Source organism: Saccopteryx bilineata, chromosome 3 (genome assembly GCF_036850765.1).
Source record: "Saccopteryx bilineata isolate mSacBil1 chromosome 3, mSacBil1_pri_phased_curated, whole genome shotgun sequence".
NCBI lineage: Eukaryota > Metazoa > Chordata > Mammalia > Chiroptera > Emballonuridae > Saccopteryx > Saccopteryx bilineata.
This window is the reverse complement of record NC_089492.1, coordinates 258821981-258838562: the sequence shown is the minus strand read 5'-3', so window position 1 is coordinate 258838562 and position 16582 is coordinate 258821981. Positions and strand designations below refer to the sequence as shown.

At 50.0% G+C, this 16582-nt stretch overlaps 2 protein-coding genes across 4 annotated transcripts; one reads left to right on the top strand and one right to left on the bottom strand.

Annotated features, from left to right (window-relative positions):
• The first annotated feature begins 5253 nt into the window (after positions 1-5253).
• CDC20 (cell division cycle 20) lies at positions 5254-9666 on the top strand. The gene is made up of 10 exons (XM_066269435.1): positions 5254-5760; positions 5874-6022; positions 6105-6201; positions 6385-6513; positions 6612-6808; positions 6952-7046; positions 7187-7415; positions 7570-7695; positions 8942-9059; positions 9425-9666. The coding sequence occupies exons 1-10, from the start codon at positions 5580-5582 to the stop codon at positions 9601-9603; spliced, it is 1500 nt and encodes a 499-aa protein (XP_066125532.1). The 5' UTR covers positions 5254-5579; the 3' UTR covers positions 9604-9666.
• Positions 9667-9837: 171 nt separating this feature from the next.
• Positions 9838-14671, bottom strand: ELOVL1 (ELOVL fatty acid elongase 1). 3 transcript variants are annotated; one of them, XM_066269425.1, is made up of 8 exons: positions 14541-14671; positions 11942-12001; positions 11566-11756; positions 11312-11392; positions 11128-11184; positions 10932-11037; positions 10706-10842; positions 9838-10540 (listed from the first exon to the last, which is right to left on the bottom strand). In XM_066269425.1, the coding sequence occupies exons 2-8, from the start codon at positions 11985-11987 to the stop codon at positions 10319-10321; spliced, it is 840 nt and encodes a 279-aa protein (XP_066125522.1). In that variant the 5' UTR covers positions 11988-12001; positions 14541-14671; the 3' UTR covers positions 9838-10318. The 3 variants fall into 3 exon arrangements, with proteins under 3 accessions (XP_066125522.1, XP_066125521.1, XP_066125523.1); XM_066269424.1 differs by having other exon boundaries at positions 11942-12111; positions 14541-14645; XM_066269426.1 differs by lacking the exon at positions 14541-14671 and adding an exon at positions 12666-12762.
• Positions 14672-16582: the final 1911 nt, after the last annotated feature.

Genomic DNA, 16582 nt, shown 5'->3' with positions numbered 1-16582 from the left:
TGCTCCTTTCCCCTCCATGAGAAAAGCAGGTTTTCTGCTTTTTCTTGTGGCTTGCCTGTCTTGGTGAGACACCAATAAACAGAATGGTCCACCATCTTCCAACTCTGCCATTTCTTTACCGTCTGCCCGAATTCAATGAGAACCTGAATGTGAATGGCCACGATGGTGGCCCCTGGCCATACAAAAGCTCTGACTTTACTCCTAGGGACTCAAGACTAGGATTGAGACCCAAAGCACTGACACTCTCACCTTAACACCCACTGAGTCATCATGTCCTGATCACTTTTATTTCCTAAATTCCATCTTCTCTATCTCCACTGTAATTACTAATATCTCTACCTCTGTCTCTCTTTATATCTCTCCAGTCTCAATTTACGTGGTCTCCAGATTGAACTTCCTATTAATTTCACCCCTTACCTCTAAATCTTTAGTTTGACTTTTTAGAACCTGATTTCTGCCTGACTAGGCAGTAGCACAGTGGATAGAGCATAGGCCTGGGATGCAGAGGACCCAGGTTTGAAACTCTGAGGTCACTGGCTTGAGTGCGGGCTCACCAACTTGAGCGCAAGATCGCTGGATTGGCTGGAGCTCCCTGGTCAAGGCACGTATAAGAAAGATATCAATGAACAACTAAGGTGCCACAATGAAGAATTGATGCTTCTCATCTCTCTCCCTGTCTGTCCCTCTCTCTATCTCTCTAAGAAAAAAGAATGTGATTTCTTTTGCCAATGTGAGAATTAAAGTGTTAACACAATGCCAAACATATAATGAATATTCAGTATTTATTAAGCTATTTTTATTATTATCCCAACTAATTTTCCATCTCAAAAGCCTTACTCTCCTTCCTTACAGCCTAAGGGGAAGTGATTATCCTTTTTACTTTTTTAGATTTTATTTATTCATTTTTATTATTAGAGAGAGAGGGGAGAGAGAGAGGAAGAGATAGAGAGAGAACAGGGGGAGGAGCAGGAAGCATCAACTCCCATATGTGCCTTGACCAGGCAAGCCCAGGGTTTTGAACCGGCGACCTCAGCATTCCAGGTTGACGTCGACGCTTTATCCACTGTGCCACTACAGGTCAGGCGATCATCCTTTTTTTAAAAAAAGATTTATTTATTCATTTGAGAGGAGAGAGAGAGAGAGAGAGAGAAAGAAGGGTTCGGGGAGGAATGGGAAGCATCAACTCCCATCTGTGCCTTGATGGGGCAAGCCTGGGGCCTTGAACCAGCAACTTCAGCATTCCAGTTGTTGCCTTATCCACGGCACCGGCACAGGTCAGGCTGATCTTTCTTTCCTAGACTGGAAAAGCTCCCTATGGTTTTTTTTCCATTTCTTCTTGGGGAAGGTACCCAGTTTCCTTGTTCTGTTAACTGGCCCTTGCCTGGCTTCTTTCACCTCCCCTGACTCTTTTACTCTCACCTTCAAATGGACATAGGTCTCTTGGTGTTAGCATTCCCTCAAGCTCCCATGCTCTGCTCCTTTCTCACTCCTAGATTTCTCACAGAGGTAGCCCGTGTTTGTTGCCTCCATATTTACCCCACCCTTCTTTCTGCAACTCTTCCAAAATGGAACCTTAGGAAAGTACCTACTCCTGTGATCCCACTTTCTGCAAGCTCACTGATGATTTGTTTCTCAGTGGCCAAATCTGACCTCTTCTGTCATTGTTCCGCTTAACTATTTTGCATCATATTAGAATTCCTCCCACTGCAAGATCCATGTCAGAAAGAAGCCATCATCTGGTTTCTTTCATTCCTCTATTTTAAAATGTACAAATTCCCTGAGGTTGTACCCTTACCTATCCTATCCTTTTTCTCTGCAATAAACCATATTCCAGAAGCTGCAAACTGCTATGCATGTCCCACACTCAAATACGTTTTGTTCGGCCCTTTCTTTGTAGTTCCCCTACACAGAAACTCTCACCGATTCCACAACGCCTAGCAGATAAAGTCCAAATGCCTTAGCTTAACACTTAAGGACATGACCAGCCTGACTCTACACTACATTTTCTATGTATAAGGCCCATAGCCGCGGCCACCATCACAGCTGCCTGGCCCATGCAGGTTCGCATTTGATTCAGACAGATGTTAATGAAACAACGGAGCCAAGAACTGGTGGGCCATTACCTTTAATCCTAGCTTGCACCCCGCAGGCAAGAAATACACACAGTGGGAAAACACTTCCCTTTCCATTCAGGGCTCCCAAAGCCACTGACTCACCCTAGTGGCCCCACCAGCCTTATTCACCTGTTCCCCATTTCCTTCTCTCTGCACAAACTGGCTTCTCCTTCAGCACCCTGCCATCTTGGCTGCCTCTCCTCTGCAATGCTGATGGCAGGATCTGAGAGAGAGAAACCCCGGTCTGCCTTATTTTATAGTGTAGATATTAAAGCCTTTAAGCCAATTTACAATAAGGAAATCTCTGATGCAAAGCCACTTATTTGAGGAATAAATGGGATTCCTCATAAGAGTGCACCACTCCACATCATGCAACAGTCAAGGGTGTGGGGAAAAGCTTAGTTTTGAGATCTTAGTATTAGAACAGGGGTCCCCAAACTACAGCCCACGGGCCACATGCGGCCCCCTGAGGCCATTTATCCGGCCTCCGGCACACTTCCGGAAGGGGCATCTCTTTCATTGGTGGTCAGTGAGAGGAGCATAGTTCCCATTGAAATACTGGTCAGTTTGTTGATTTAAATTTACTTGTTCTTTATTTTATTTCTTTTTTTTTTCTTTATTTATTTTTAGAGAGGAGAGAGAGAGGGAGAGAGAGAGACAGAGAGAGAGAAGGGGGGAGGAGCTGGAAGCACCAACTCCCATATGTGCCTTGACCAGGCAAGCCCAGGGTTTCAAACCAGCGACCTCAGCATTTCCAGGTCTATGCGTTATCCACTGCGCCACCACAGGTCAGGCTTGTTCTTTATTTTAAATATTGTTATTTGTTCCCGTTTTGTTTTTCTACTTTAAAATTAGATATGTGCAGTGTGCATAGGGATTTGTTCATAGTTTTTTTTTTATAGTCCGGCCCTCCAACGGTCTGAGGGACAGTGAACCGGCCCCCTATATAAAAAGTTTGGGGACCCCTGTATTAGAAGGATATTGAAAAGATCTTAATATTAAAAAGGTGGGAAAGGTTTAGTCTTAAAACTAAGCCTTAGGCTATGAGGACCTTGCCAGCTTACAGTCTGTCTCCCACACTCAATGCAAACTATAAGCGAGCAAACATAAACATCATATTTAAAAACTTACTTGACCTACATCGCTCCTCCTCCTTCTCTCTCTCTCTCTCTCTCTCTCTCTTGCTCTCTCCCCGTCTCCTCTCTCTAAAAATCAATAAAGTTTTTTTTAAAAAAGGTGGGAGATAGAGTATCTGCCTTATAGGAGTAAGGATTAAACTCAATAATGTACATAAACTGTTTAAACACAGTAGTTAACAGATGGACAATAAATTATACCCATTATTATTTTTATTATTGCTGCTTCACCTCTAAACGTATTCACACAATTCATTCAAGTCATTATTAGAGCACTGGATTGAATGGGTTTCAGACCTGGATTCCAACCAATTTGTGTGACCTCGGGCAAATCCCTTCCCTGAGCCTCCTTTTCTTTTCCTATAATATATGGGTATGTTGCCAGGATGGGGAGGATACGCCACGGTAGATAACACTAGCGGATCTCTAGAATTCCTGACAGCTCTAAAGTAAGGTGACCAATCGTCCTCCTTTAGAAGGACAGTCCTTTTGTAAGTTCTGTCCTCCCTCGAAGAGTGTCCTCCTACATGTCCTCCTTTTTGATATTGGAAGACTAAGCTGTAAATGTCCATATTCGATCAAAGCAGAGTCGATCCATTGCATGTGATGTGACATATTTATATCCAAATGAGTACTTTTTTTTTTTTTTTTTGTATTTTTCTGAAGCTGGAAACAGGGAGAGACAGTCAGACAGACTCCCGCATGCGCCCGACCGGGAACCAGGATCCACCCGGCACGCCCACCAGGGACGAAGCTCTGCCCACCAGGGGGCGATGCTCTGCCCCTCCGGGGCATCGCTCTGCCGCAACCAGAGCCACTCCAGCGCCTGGGGCAGAGGCCAAGGAGCCATCCCCAGCGCCCGGGCCATCTTTGCTCCAATGGAGCCTTGGCTGCGGGAGGGGAAGAGAGAGACAGAGAGGAAGGAGGGGGGGTGGAGAAGCAAATGGGCGCTTCTCCTGTGTGCCCTGGCCGGGAATCGAACCCGGGTCCCCCGCACGCCAGGCCGACGCTCTACCGCTGAACCAACCGGCCAGGGCCATGAGTACTTTTTTCTTACAATTATTATTAAAAATTAATAGGCATGTAAGCATAATTACAATATAAAATATTACAAATGTTTTTTTCTACTTTTTTAAAAGACTTTATTCCATTTTTAGAGAGGAGAGAAAGAGAGAGAGAGAGGAGGAACAGGAAGCATCAACTCCCATATGTGCCTTGACCAGGCAAGCCCAGGGTTTCGAACCAGCAACCTCAGCATTCCAGGTTGATGCTTTATCCCATTGTGCCACCACAGGTCAGGCCTACAAATGTTTTTATTATGCATTTATCATATTATAGTGTATTATTGTTGCAATGAATAAAATGTTTCTTTTATTTACAATATTGTTTTCTTCAATTTATTTTTGTCCTCCTTTTCATTGTAAAAAAAGTTGGCCCCATGGGGGTAGGCCACAGTTGTCTCCCTGAGGGCAGTCCAACCTTATCTGCCAGATAGGCAGGTCTGAATCCTGATCCTTTTACTTGACTATAAGGAATTCACCCCTTTCAGTCTCATTTTCTGTGCTGGTAAAACAATAAATAAAACAATTTTTTAAAACAAACACATATCTTATTTCTTTCCTAGCAGGGTTCCTACAGGCACCAGGCAAACAGCAGATGCACCCTATCTGGCCTTCTCTCTGCTCCTAAGCCTCGCAACCCTTTCCCCGTCCCACCCGTGCGCGCTGGCCGGCCACCCGCTGCCTTTTCCTTCTCTAAAGTGCTCTTGTGCTTTAGGTCGCTCCACAGAGTTCAGCACGTAAGTATCATAAGTAACAACGCACAAGCAAGATTTAAAGGTGAAGGGCGGGTGTGGGGAACCTAAGGAATGAATGGACGTGAACCTGGAAGTCGGAGGCAGTGCAAGTCCCTCCCCTCTAGCTTTGCGACAGTATCTCAGGGACCGGCCTAAACCTCTCTACTACTCTTCAAATCACGCTCCACAGCTGGACTCTCGTGAGATCTGTGACTTACCCCAGATGGCCCGCCCCCAGGGTCGTAGAGGCCAATGGGAGAATGGGACGGTTGCGACGGTTGGATTTTGAAGGAGCCAATGAGCGCTCGGAGCGGAGAGTTTAAGAATTGTAGGCCCTCAAATCTAAGGTCGGTCTGGAATCGCAACCTGCTCCAAGCTGACGGTGAGAAGCAGCTGAGCCCAGCCGAGGTGGAGCGGCAGCTGGCTGGCTCTGGCTGTGTGGCCGGCCTTCCCAGAGCACGGTCGCCTGTGTTCCTCCAGAGCTTGGCGGGCACCCACAACTAGGATCCCTGCCCCTCCGGACGCTTCGCTCCTATGGCGCAGTTTGTGTTCGATAGTGACCTGCACTCGCTGCTGCAGCTGGACACACCCATCCCCAATGCACCCCCTGCGCGCTGGCAGCGCAAAGCTAAAGAAGCCTCGGGGCCGGCTCTGTCACCCATGCGGGCAGCCAATCGATCCCACAGCACCGGCAGGACCCCGGGCCGAACTCCTGGTAAGTGGGCTGCGGCGGAACACGGGGAAGGAGAAGGAACGGCTGACAGCGGCCTACATGCCCCTGCCCTGGGAGCCCAGTCAGACTGTCTGGCTTCCCTCTCCCCGTCCCAGGCAAATCCAGCTCCAAGGTTCAGACCACTCCCAGCAAACCTGGCGGTGATCGCTATATTCCCCATCGCAGTGCTTCCCAGATGGAAGTGGCTAGCTTCCTCCTGAGCAAGGAGAACCACCCCGAAAACAGCCAGACGCCCACCAAGAAGGTATGTGCCCCAGAGGAAATGAAGGCAAGGGACCCATGTGTGCACTTTGTCAGCCTGCCTCACCACCACTTTTACCTGCCAGGAGCATCAGAAAGCCTGGGCTTTGAACCTGAACGGTTTTGATGTAGAGGAAGCCAAGATCCTGCGGCTCAGTGGAAAACCACAAAGAGTTCCAGAGGGTAAGTCCTTGAAGTTCATGTTCTTTGGGAAAAGGTGTTAACCCATCCCTAGGGCTGAGGAGAGAGATTCCTGTCTGCTGTTCCCACAAGAGGGTGTGGGAGGAGTGCTTATCTGGCCTTCCAGGCTAGGGGCCGGGGGAAGTGTCAGTTCTCCCAGTGTTTGGACTCACTGTGTTGCCACAGGTTACCAGAACAGACTGAAAGTACTCTATAGCCAGAAGGCCACACCTGGCTCCAGCCGGAAGACCTGCCGTTACATTCCTTCCCTGCCAGACCGGATCCTGGATGCCCCTGAAATCCGGAATGACTATTGTAAGTGAAGCCTGTTCCTTGTTGGGTAGATGGAAGAAGAGGGCCTGGGGACCACACAAACAAGGAAGCTTATGTTCTTCCCTTTGCCCCTCTGACAGACCTGAACCTGGTAGATTGGAGCTCGGGGAATGTACTGGCTGTGGCATTAGACAACAGTGTGTACTTGTGGAGTGCTAGCACTGGTGACATCCTGCAGCTGCTGCAGATGGAGCAGCCTGGGGACTATATCTCTTCGGTGTCCTGGATCAAAGAGGGCAACTACCTGGCTGTGGGCACCAGCAGTGCTGAGGTGCAGGTGAGATCTCGTCCCTGTGCTGCAGCTCTATTGTTCCCCTGACCCTGGGAGCTTGCGCAGCAGGAGGATGTTAATGCCGAGGCCTGATCTCTGACCGTAGTAATCCTCTCTCTCTCTCTCTCTCTCTCTCTCTCTCTCTCTAGCTATGGGATGTACAACAGCAGAAGCGGCTTCGGAACATGACCAGTCATTCTGCCCGAGTGGGCTCCCTGTGTTGGAATAGCTATATCCTATCCAGGTCTGTAGTTTTTGCTAGTCTGTTGCATAATCAGGCTATGATTTTTGCCCACTCTTGCAGACTATACACCTCTAAAGTGAAGTAACTCTGGTGGCATTTGGCACTACCACAGAACCTGATTCCCTTCTTCCTTCTTGCAGTGGCTCCCGCTCTGGTCACATCCACCACCACGATGTTCGGGTAGCAGAACACCATGTAGCCACACTGAATGGTCACAGTCAGGAAGTGTGTGGGCTGCGCTGGTCCCCAGATGGACGACATTTGGCCAGTGGTGGCAACGATAACTTGGTCAATGTGTGGCCTAGTGGTCCTGGAGAGGGGGGCTGGGTTCCCCTGCAGACATTCACCCAGCATCAAGGGGCTGTCAAGGTGAGAATGGAACTTGGCTAGGGCCTCTGCGGGCCCTCACCGAGAACGTGGGGAATATTACGGGGAGAGGGGATGCTGAGATTGGACTAGGTTAACTTGGGACCCTTATAGCTCCTTGCCTAGTTCCTACTGACTCCACCTTTATCCCATCTAGGCTGTAGTTTGGTGTCCCTGGCAGTCCAATATCCTGGCAACTGGAGGGGGCACCAGTGATCGACACATTCGCATCTGGAACGTCTGCTCTGGGGCCTGTTTGAATGCTGTGGATGCCCACTCCCAGGTAGTCTTTTACCTATTCTAGCCTCTCACTCTCAGATGTGTTCTTATTATTCTAGTCTTCCTGCACAACCATATCCCCCTCAGTGGTTTTACCAGGTCCATCTGAGATTTCCAAACTTTATAAGTCAGCTCTCACTCAGGAGCTCCAGACCCTTATTTCCAATACTCTGTGGCTTATCTCCTACCCCCTGTACTGTAGGTGGCACCACCCTAATATGTCCCAAATTAAACCTGTTAGTTCCCTTGCCTCCCTAAAATGTGTTCCTTCTCCTCTTTTTTTTATTTTCCTACAGAGACAGAGATAGACAGGGACAGACAGACAGGAACGGAGAGATGAGAAGCATCAATCATTAGTTTTTCATTGCGCATTACACCTTAATTGTTCATTGATTGCCTTCTCATACGTGCCTTGACCACGGGCCTTCAGCAGACCGAGTAACCCCTTACTGGAGCCAGCCACCTTGGGCTCAAGCTGGTGAGCTTTTTGCTCAAACCAGATGAGCCTGCACTCAAGCTGGAGACCTCGGGGTCTTGAACCTGGGTCTTCTGCATCCCAGTCCGACGCTCTATCCACTGCGCCACTGCCCGGTCAGGGCCTTCTCCTCCTCTTATATTTTAGTAGATTTCAGAAAGAAAGTCTGAAGAACTTTCTAGAATCCTTGATCCTTCTTACCTAGTTACCAAGATACCAGTTTTACCTCAGAATATTGTTCACATGTGTTTCCCTCTCCCCTTGGTCTCATCCTTCTTCCAGCAGAGGCCCAGTGCACTGGTCTCAGCATTCTTAACTCCTCCGGTCTGTCCTGTGTATCATGGTCTGGATGATACTGTCTTCCTTAAACCCTGCAAAGGCTCCCCATAACCTACACCATATAACTCAAATCCATGAACATTTGAGGCCCTTGCTGGTACATCTCCCTGCAACTACTCCAGTTTCTTCTTCCATTCACAACCCTTCCCCCACCTTCATTCTATTAATAGATTTGGGCTTTTGAGGCAGAGTTCAAATTCTGGCTCTGTCACCTACTAACTTAACTTGCATGTGATCTTAGGCAATTTGCTGAACTTTTTCTGCTTGATTCCTCATCTGTAAAATAGATGACTGTAGCTCTCAAAGGGCTTTTGTTAGTACTATGGTTATTCAAGTCTGCATAGCACCTGGCAGGGTGCCTAACACTAGAATGGACTTGGTTCTGATTTGCATAGCATTGGCTCTGTGTTACGCTTACACCATCCCCTCTCCACAGGTGTGCTCCATCCTCTGGTCTTCCCACTACAAGGAACTCATCTCAGGCCATGGCTTTGCCCAGAACCAGCTGGTTATTTGGAAGTACCCAACCATGGCCAAGGTGGCTGAACTCAAAGGTAGGTACTAAATGGAAGAAGCCAGACACAAAAGACTACATATTATATGACTATGTATATGAAGTGTCCAGAAGAGGTGATGCAGGGATAAAACAGACTAAGGGGTGCCAGGGGCTGGAGGAAAAGGGTAATTAGTGACTTTCTTTCTGGAGTGATGAAAATGTTCTGGAATTATAGTTGTCATGATTGCACAACTTTGTGACTATACTAAAAGCCAATGAATTGTACACTTTAAAAGAATAAGTTTTATGATGTGTAAATTATCTCAGTAAAGCCATTATAAAAAACAAAAATAAAAAAATTAGAGACCTGTAGTATGTCTGTATTATGCGTTGCTCTCACTTTTTTCCCTCCTCATGCCCCAGGTCATACAGCCCGGGTCCTAAGTCTGACCATGAGTCCAGATGGGGCCACGGTGGCATCAGCAGCAGCAGATGAGACCCTACGGCTATGGCGCTGCTTTGAGTTGGACCCTGCACGGCGGCGGGAGCGGGAGAAGGCCAGTGCAGCCAAAAGCAGCCTCATCCATCAAGGCATCCGTTGAGGACTAACGCATCACTTCAGTTATTTGTTTGCTTTTTAAAATTTTTCTAATAAAGTCATGTCTCTTGCATGACCTCTGTGCCAGTGGCTTTCCCAAGGGGCTCCTCTTCTGTGTTTGAGGGCTAGAAACGTCCTTTCTATGGGAGCCTTGACCATCCCTCCTATTCCCAGAAGGGCTAGCAGGCTTTGTACCCCACCTCCTCTGTTTACACACACACACATACACAGAGCCTCAGTGGTTTCCTCTGTCACTTTTAATGAAGACCTAAGTGAGTGAGCAGCCTCCACAGGCTGTATTCCCAGGCCTCCCACCCACTGACCTGTGCGTTGGAAAGGAGGGATCCTGGGTCCACAGTGACAGATTATTGCTGACCTCTTCAGTGTGAGGAAAAAGGCCACGAGACCCTGGTCGGGGGCCAGCCCTGAGTGCTCCTCTCCCAAGTTTAAGGCAGGGAGGGGGAAGTAAGCGTCCAGCCCTTTCAGCCCCCAGCTCTTGAGTGGCAGAGGGCAATGAGGCCATGTCCCTGGGGCTGGCCAAGAGAAGTGGGTGAGGAACGGAAGCTGTGGTCCCTGTGTACCAGCTGTGGGGAGGGGAAGGCTTGTCCCCTGCTCAGTCCTGACCACAAAAGCCCTGGTCACAGGGGAGGATAAGGACAGATCCTGCCCAAGGTGCAGTCCTGAGGCACTTAGGTGGGCGCCTAGCTACAAAATGTTTCTCAGTTGGCCTTGACTTTGGCAGTACCTGGAGCTCCATTTTGCTGAACTGCACGGGGCAGCCGTTTGCCTTTGGTGTAAGAATGATACCAGAAGTTGGAGAAAAGCACAAAGAAGATGGTGCCATACATCCAGATGAGGTGGATGATGACTGGATACTGGTAGTTGCAGCTGGGCATGAAGTAGTACTGGGAGATGTGCAGCGAGACCAGGACAAACTGGATCTAGGATAGAGGAAGGCAAGGGTCAGAGGGAATACTGGGAGGACTGATGGGAAAAGGGGTAGGTAGGGGAATTGGGTCATAAGTGAGAGGTTGGATAAAGGATTGAGATTAGGGATGTTGGCGGGGGGGGGGGGGGGGGTTGTAGGTCAGGTCCAAGCCCCTTACCAGCTGAATGGCTGTCATATGCTTTTTCCACCAAAGGTAGGGCTGAGCCTTAGGGCCAAGGGCAGACAATCCATAATATAGATACATGATGACATGCACAGAGGAGTTGATCATGGCATGGAAAGAGCCCATTCCTCCTGTGCGTGGACAATTAACAAGGTTAGGAGAGGGGAGCCTCTGCTCCCCAGTGCCTGCCCTTCTTCCCTCAGTGGCCTTCACCAGCTACCTGGGGCAATTCTTACTCCCCACCACCAGCTCCAGGGAAGCACTGAGTGGTGGAAGACATGGAGGAAGGTCACTTGTCCATCTTTTTTCCGGAGAATAAAGATCACCTGAGAGGAGAGTGAGGAAAAGAGTTTCAGAGTCAGGGCCTCTCACTCCTTTCTCCCCATCCCAAGTTCTCTTATTTCATATACTCTCACCGTGTCCATCAGCTCAATGAACTTGGAGAAGAGGAAGAGCCAGGCTACTCGAACCATCTGCAAAAAGTCAGGGCAGCCTTAGGACCCCCCACACTACTAGAGCCTCCCAAAACTAGCCCATGAGCAGAGGTCACACCCAAACTGCTATCCTCAGGCTTACAACCTAGCCCCAGCTCCTACTTACCCTCAGTGCCTCTGGATTGTTGGAAAAGTCCACAGGGTCACAGCGCCAGGTGTAGCTACTCAGCCAGCCAGACATCAGGAACTAGGATGGGGTGTGGATTAGGCCACCAGAATTCCCTGCCCCCAATCCCTCCCGTTTTCTAGTTGAAGAAACGGATCTGAGCCTCTCTGGAAAGGAGATGCCATGCTCTGGCTCTAAGGTCTGCCCCTTATCCTGCTGGCAGGAATGAAAGCCTAGGCATCCCAGGGGCCCACCTCATAGACAATGTAGAGGGAGAGTGCCACCAATGAGAAGTTGTAGACAACCATGAAGCCACGCAGCTGGAAGGGCTTCCGATTGGCCATGATTCGAGGCCCAAGTGAGAGAACGAAGTACACATAAGTCAGAAGAATGGAGGTCATTAGCAAAGGGGACCCCATCAAAGGGTAGCCCAGTATCCGGGGATCTGTGAATAAGGATCAAAGGAATCAGGAAGTGTCACAGGGTTCAAAGTGTCCCCACCAGGTGTATAGATATGAGGTCAGGTCACAAAGGGTCAAAGGGGTTCATAGGGATTCTCCATTAGGAGACAGCCCTAGATCCAGGGATCTCAGAGCAGGAGGGAGGAAGGACAGGTGGACGTGATCTTACCTCCAAGCTTCACCATCTCCTGGAACACATTCATAACAGCCTCCATCCTGGCTAATGGCTCTGGGGAGGTTTGAAAGGTGGGTGTCAGCCAGGGCTGACTGTGTCCCCCCCATCCTACTTCTGACCCACAGACAGGACACAGACCAGACAAGACAACTCCCGATGCCTCACTGCAAAAAGGATATAACAGTGAGAGGAAGGAATTGCTGGGGACTAGGGGTAGGAGGAGGCAGTTTGACGGGGGCATCTGTTTCCCACACATCCTGCCTGCCTGGAAAGGGCTGTTCCGCCCTTCCTTTCCACACCTTCCTCTCCTCTCTTCACTCTCTGCTCTTCTCTGGAGAGTTTTACTTTGTAACTTCCCCATCCTCTTCCTCCACAAGAAAACTCTCAATTTTGATCTCTTTCTAGAAAGAGATCAAATTCCTTAACAGGGAATTCATCTCCAGAATGAACTGCCTCTCCCCTCCTCACCAAAGTCTCTCACCTCTCCAGCTCTGGGCCTTTCTTCTCTCCAGAGATCTTCCCCTTCAACTTCTCCTGGCCCATTTCGGGATGCTGGTCTCCTGGGACTGTCCCTTCCAAGACTCTCCTCTCCCCAGGGTCCCTCCTCTCCCCTTCCAGGGCTCTCACTTCCCAGCCCCTCCTGTCCATCCTTGTCCCTTCCCCCTCTCCCCAGCTGGGATACTCCCTAGAGCTCTCCTCTGCCCTCCTGGGTTCTCACCTCCGGCCTCTCAGCTCCTCTCCGGGGCTCTCCTCTTGCCCTTCCTCTCTGGGAGCCTGGCTCTTTGAGACTCCTGCCCTGGCAGCTCCACCTGTCTGACTAGATCTGGCAGCGCCCCGCCCTCCGCCCACCCCCGCTGCGCTGCACATGGGGTGGAGGGTGGGTCCAGGCCACAGGTCAGTGCCTGGAGGAGCAGGACCCACAAGGATTGAGAAAGCCAAGTAAAGTTGGGACTCACCACCCACCCAGCGTAGACCAGCCAGATGAGCTAAGAGTCTAGGTTTTGAACCACAAATCTGCATAGGCCCCAGACCCAGCCCAAACCCTGACCCAAAGAGAACCACAGAAAACCCACACCCAGCATCTTCTAAACTAGCTATAAGTTCTCAGTTTGTCCTACTTAGAATGGGTACAATCACCCTTCTCTCCCAGGGAGGGGCAGGGAAGCCAGTGGCATGTGAGGAGGTGGGGAAGTGGGGGAGGTCTCAGGAATCTTCCCCTCCTTCAGGGAGGGGTCTAATGAACTAGGCCCTCTCCCCCTCAAAGCCTGAAGGAATGTCGGGGGAGGGCTCACTGGAACACAAAAGCCAGACCCAGGGGAGCCTGGGGCTCTGAGACAGTCCCAGAGGGGCAAGGCAGTCCCTGACCAGCCTGGGCAGCAGATGCTCGGAGAGCTAGCATTCCAGTCGCCTGGTTCCTTCTATCCACAAAACAACTTGCGCAGGTACTGAGTGAAGAACACACCTTCTGACACATCCACTGGGGGGCTGCACACAAGTCCCTTACACACACTCACTGGGCACACATCTCAAAGATGCTCCCTCAGCCTCAATGTCAAGCCCCAATTGCCCCATCATACAGCCCCCTCCCCCCAGTGACAAACTCATCGATGGCTAGCACTCATATGCACACCCAGAGCCCACATACATCCTGCTGGCAACAGCTGCCCTCCTGACACATTACCCAAACAAGCCGCCAAGGACTCTGGCATGTATAGTTTCTAATACTCAGACTTGCTCCAAACTCCATTTACACTAGTGAACGCACCTGAAACATCACACATCCTCCCTCATAGGGCCTGCATTACCACCTGCAAATGCTTATGCTCACACATGACAGTCACAGATAAGTGTGGTCACATACATAAACTCATACACAGCACACTTAGCAGGGGACGAATATAAAAGCACCCACACCACATGCAGACATACACCTGTCCTGGGTCAAGCATACAGATCTCTTTTCACAGATGACAATCATCATTCCTTAATTCATTCATTCATTCATTCACAATCATATTTTTGTTGGTTGCCTAGTCTGTGGTAGGTCCTACCAGGGAAGGCGTAGCATGTGCTCTAACACAGTTCCTTCCTGACCCATGTGAGTTTGTCAGCTTGTTATCTCTCTCAACCACCACACACAGGCGCGCACACATGCACCCTGGAGGTCAAGAGTGGATCAAGGCTTCTGAAAAGGACCTCTCTTCAAGCTTGAGAACCTGGGTGTGTCCCCGGGAAGGGAACTCAGTCCAGTCTTTCCTTCCTTTAAGATGGATGGAAGGGAAAAGGAGTCAGGCAGAGGAAGGGGAAAGGGGAGGAGGAGGAAAAGAAGGAGGGGAAAGGGAGGGGACAAGAGGGGAGAGGAGTAACACCAGAAGGTGGTGGAGCAAGGCCTAGGTTTTAGTAAATGGGGTCCCTAAACGGGAGAGAGGTTGCTGGAGAGGCCCAGCCCCAGAGAGCTGGGACCTCCCACCCACTCTACCCCAGGAACAGCCTCGCCCACAGTCTGGGCAGGGCAGGGCAGGGCTGGGCCGGGCCAGCCAGGCAGGGGACCCGGGGCACGTGGAACTCCTGCCCAGGGAAGGTCCAGACTCACCAGTGGGGGGCCAGGCAGGCTGCAGTGGATGGCTCGGAGGGAGCAGGGCCAGAGAGAAGTCCCCAGGGCCAGCCTGCCTGCCACTTCCTCATCTGCTGGGCCGACTTTCTGTCACCAGAGGGGGAGGGGGCGGGCCGGGTGGGGGGCGCCTGCTGATTGGGCCTTCGGCTGAGGCGGGAGGGGCCGTCCAGCCTCGACTGGGCTCGGCCAGCAGGGCGGGAGCAAGGGCGGGCCGCCCGATCCCGGGGCAGGAAGCACGCCCAACCCTGACTCCCCACCCCTTCCCTCGGCATCACTCTGCCCGCCGCTGTCAGGTCGCGCGGCCTGGACCTGGCCGCCCGAGTTGTACCCTGCTTCTTTCTGACATTCAATCCCTGAATGGCTTCATTCTGAGCCTTCTGGTGATTAATCTGCCAACACGACCCAGACATCTTATGTTTGCGGTAGGCCCACCTAGTTTAGGACCCTGGGAAAAGTTCCAGGGCCCAGCCCTTCCCTCGAAGAGCCCCCCTCTGGAGATGGTGAGACCTGAGAGGTGGGCCAGAGTAGAAGGGAGGTCTCTGTCCGAGGGAGCAACTGGACATGGAAGCCTTCCCTACAAGCCTGTAAATCTGAATGAACTCTAGCATTAGGAAGAGCTGAGAGCATTCCTGGCATGGAGGTGGGAAAACACAAGCGGCTGGGGCCCAGGCACTCTGCCCTGAACATACTCAGTGGGGGGGCGGTATGGCCCGAAGTGCTGAGTACCAGGCTTCCCGGTGCACCCTTGTGACACGCTCTGCATGTGTGTGCTTTGTTTTCACTGTCTGTTTGATACTCCATGATATTTATTTTAAGAAAGCTCTAAACTGTAATAAAGTTAATTAATTTCCTTTTTATGAAAACGCACACACACACACACACACACACACACAAGTAAGTGACCTGGGGCGGGAATAGTGAGTGAATCACTGGCTACATTGGCCTTCCAGGTAGTGAAAGGGAAAAACCGGAAGCGAAGCTGGCTGTGGCTGAATGGAGTAGGTCTTGAAGGCCTAACAGGGCAGTTTGATTTTGTTGTTCTGGAAGCAGAGGAGAACCAGTGAAGATTTTTGAGGTTATTCTCAGGCTTATTTTATCAAATATTCATCAAATATTTATTAACCACCTACCCTGTGCAAAGACTGTATTTGGCACTGGTGACACTTCAATAAATAACACAGAGCTGTTCTGCATGGGGTTTACCATCTAGCTGAATTACCTCACTCTGGCAGCCAATAAGAGGGAACTGGAGGGAGACACAGAGCCTGACCTACCTGTCAGTTGGAAAATATATATATACATATATGCATTACCTATCTAGCTTTCCCTCTTCCACACAGCTCCAACGGGACTAAATTCTTGGGAGTGAGGCCTAGGCTTTAGTGAAATGAAATCTTTATCTCCAGTAGCTCCTAGAATAGTGTTTTGCATATAATGATTCAATAACTGTCTATAGGATTGGATGATGTAAGTGTGGATAGAATACTAGAATTCAGATGAGATGGTGGTCTGGGAGAAATATGTTCATGAATGGTCAAATGTAGCTATTCAGTGTTAGAGGTAAGAGGTCAGAGCCAAAGTACACCTATGACCCAGGCCATCAGTACCTACCCTTAGAAAAAAGAAAAATGCAGTTGTGGTGCAGTAGAAAAAGCATCGACCCAGAACACTGAGGTTGCCAATTCAAAACCCCAAGTTTTCTGGTGCTAAGCACTGGCTCGTCAGTGCAGAGTCACTGGCTTGAACGGGGGAATCCTCCACATGATCCCAAAGCTCACCAGCTTGAGCCCAAAGGTCACTGGCTTGAGCAAGGGGACACCAGCACAGTCCCAGTCATGGCATGTATGAAAAGCTCAATGTACAACTAAAAGTAACTTCAAGTTGATGCTTTGCACCCTCTCTCCCCCTTCCTGTGTCTCTCAAAAAAAAAAAAAAAGGCAGAAGAATTCAACTACAGTGGTTCCTCGTCTATCGCAGGGGTTAGGTTCCAGAACCCCCCATGATAGGCAAAAATCTGCGAA

Coding starts and splice junctions, on each gene's coding strand:
- CDC20 (XM_066269435.1), top strand. CDS start 5,580: ATGGCGCAGTTTGTGTTCGATAGTGACCTGCACTCGCTGCTGCAGCTG. Junction 6,023..6,104: donor GCCAGACGCCCACCAAGAAG/GTATGTGCCCCA, acceptor TTTACCTGCCAG/GAGCATCAGAAAGCCTGGGC. Junction 6,809..6,951: donor CCAGCAGTGCTGAGGTGCAG/GTGAGATCTCGT, acceptor CTCTCTCTCTAG/CTATGGGATGTACAACAGCA.
- ELOVL1 (XM_066269424.1), bottom strand. CDS start 14,632: ATGAGGAAGTGGCAGGCAGGCTGGCCCTGGGGACTTCTCTCTGGCCCT. Junction 11,757..11,941: donor GGAGATGGTGAAGCTTGGAG/GTAAGATCACGT, acceptor CCTTATTCACAG/ATCCCCGGATACTGGGCTAC. Junction 11,393..11,565: donor CCCTCTACATTGTCTATGAG/GTGGGCCCCTGG, acceptor ACCCCATCCTAG/TTCCTGATGTCTGGCTGGCT.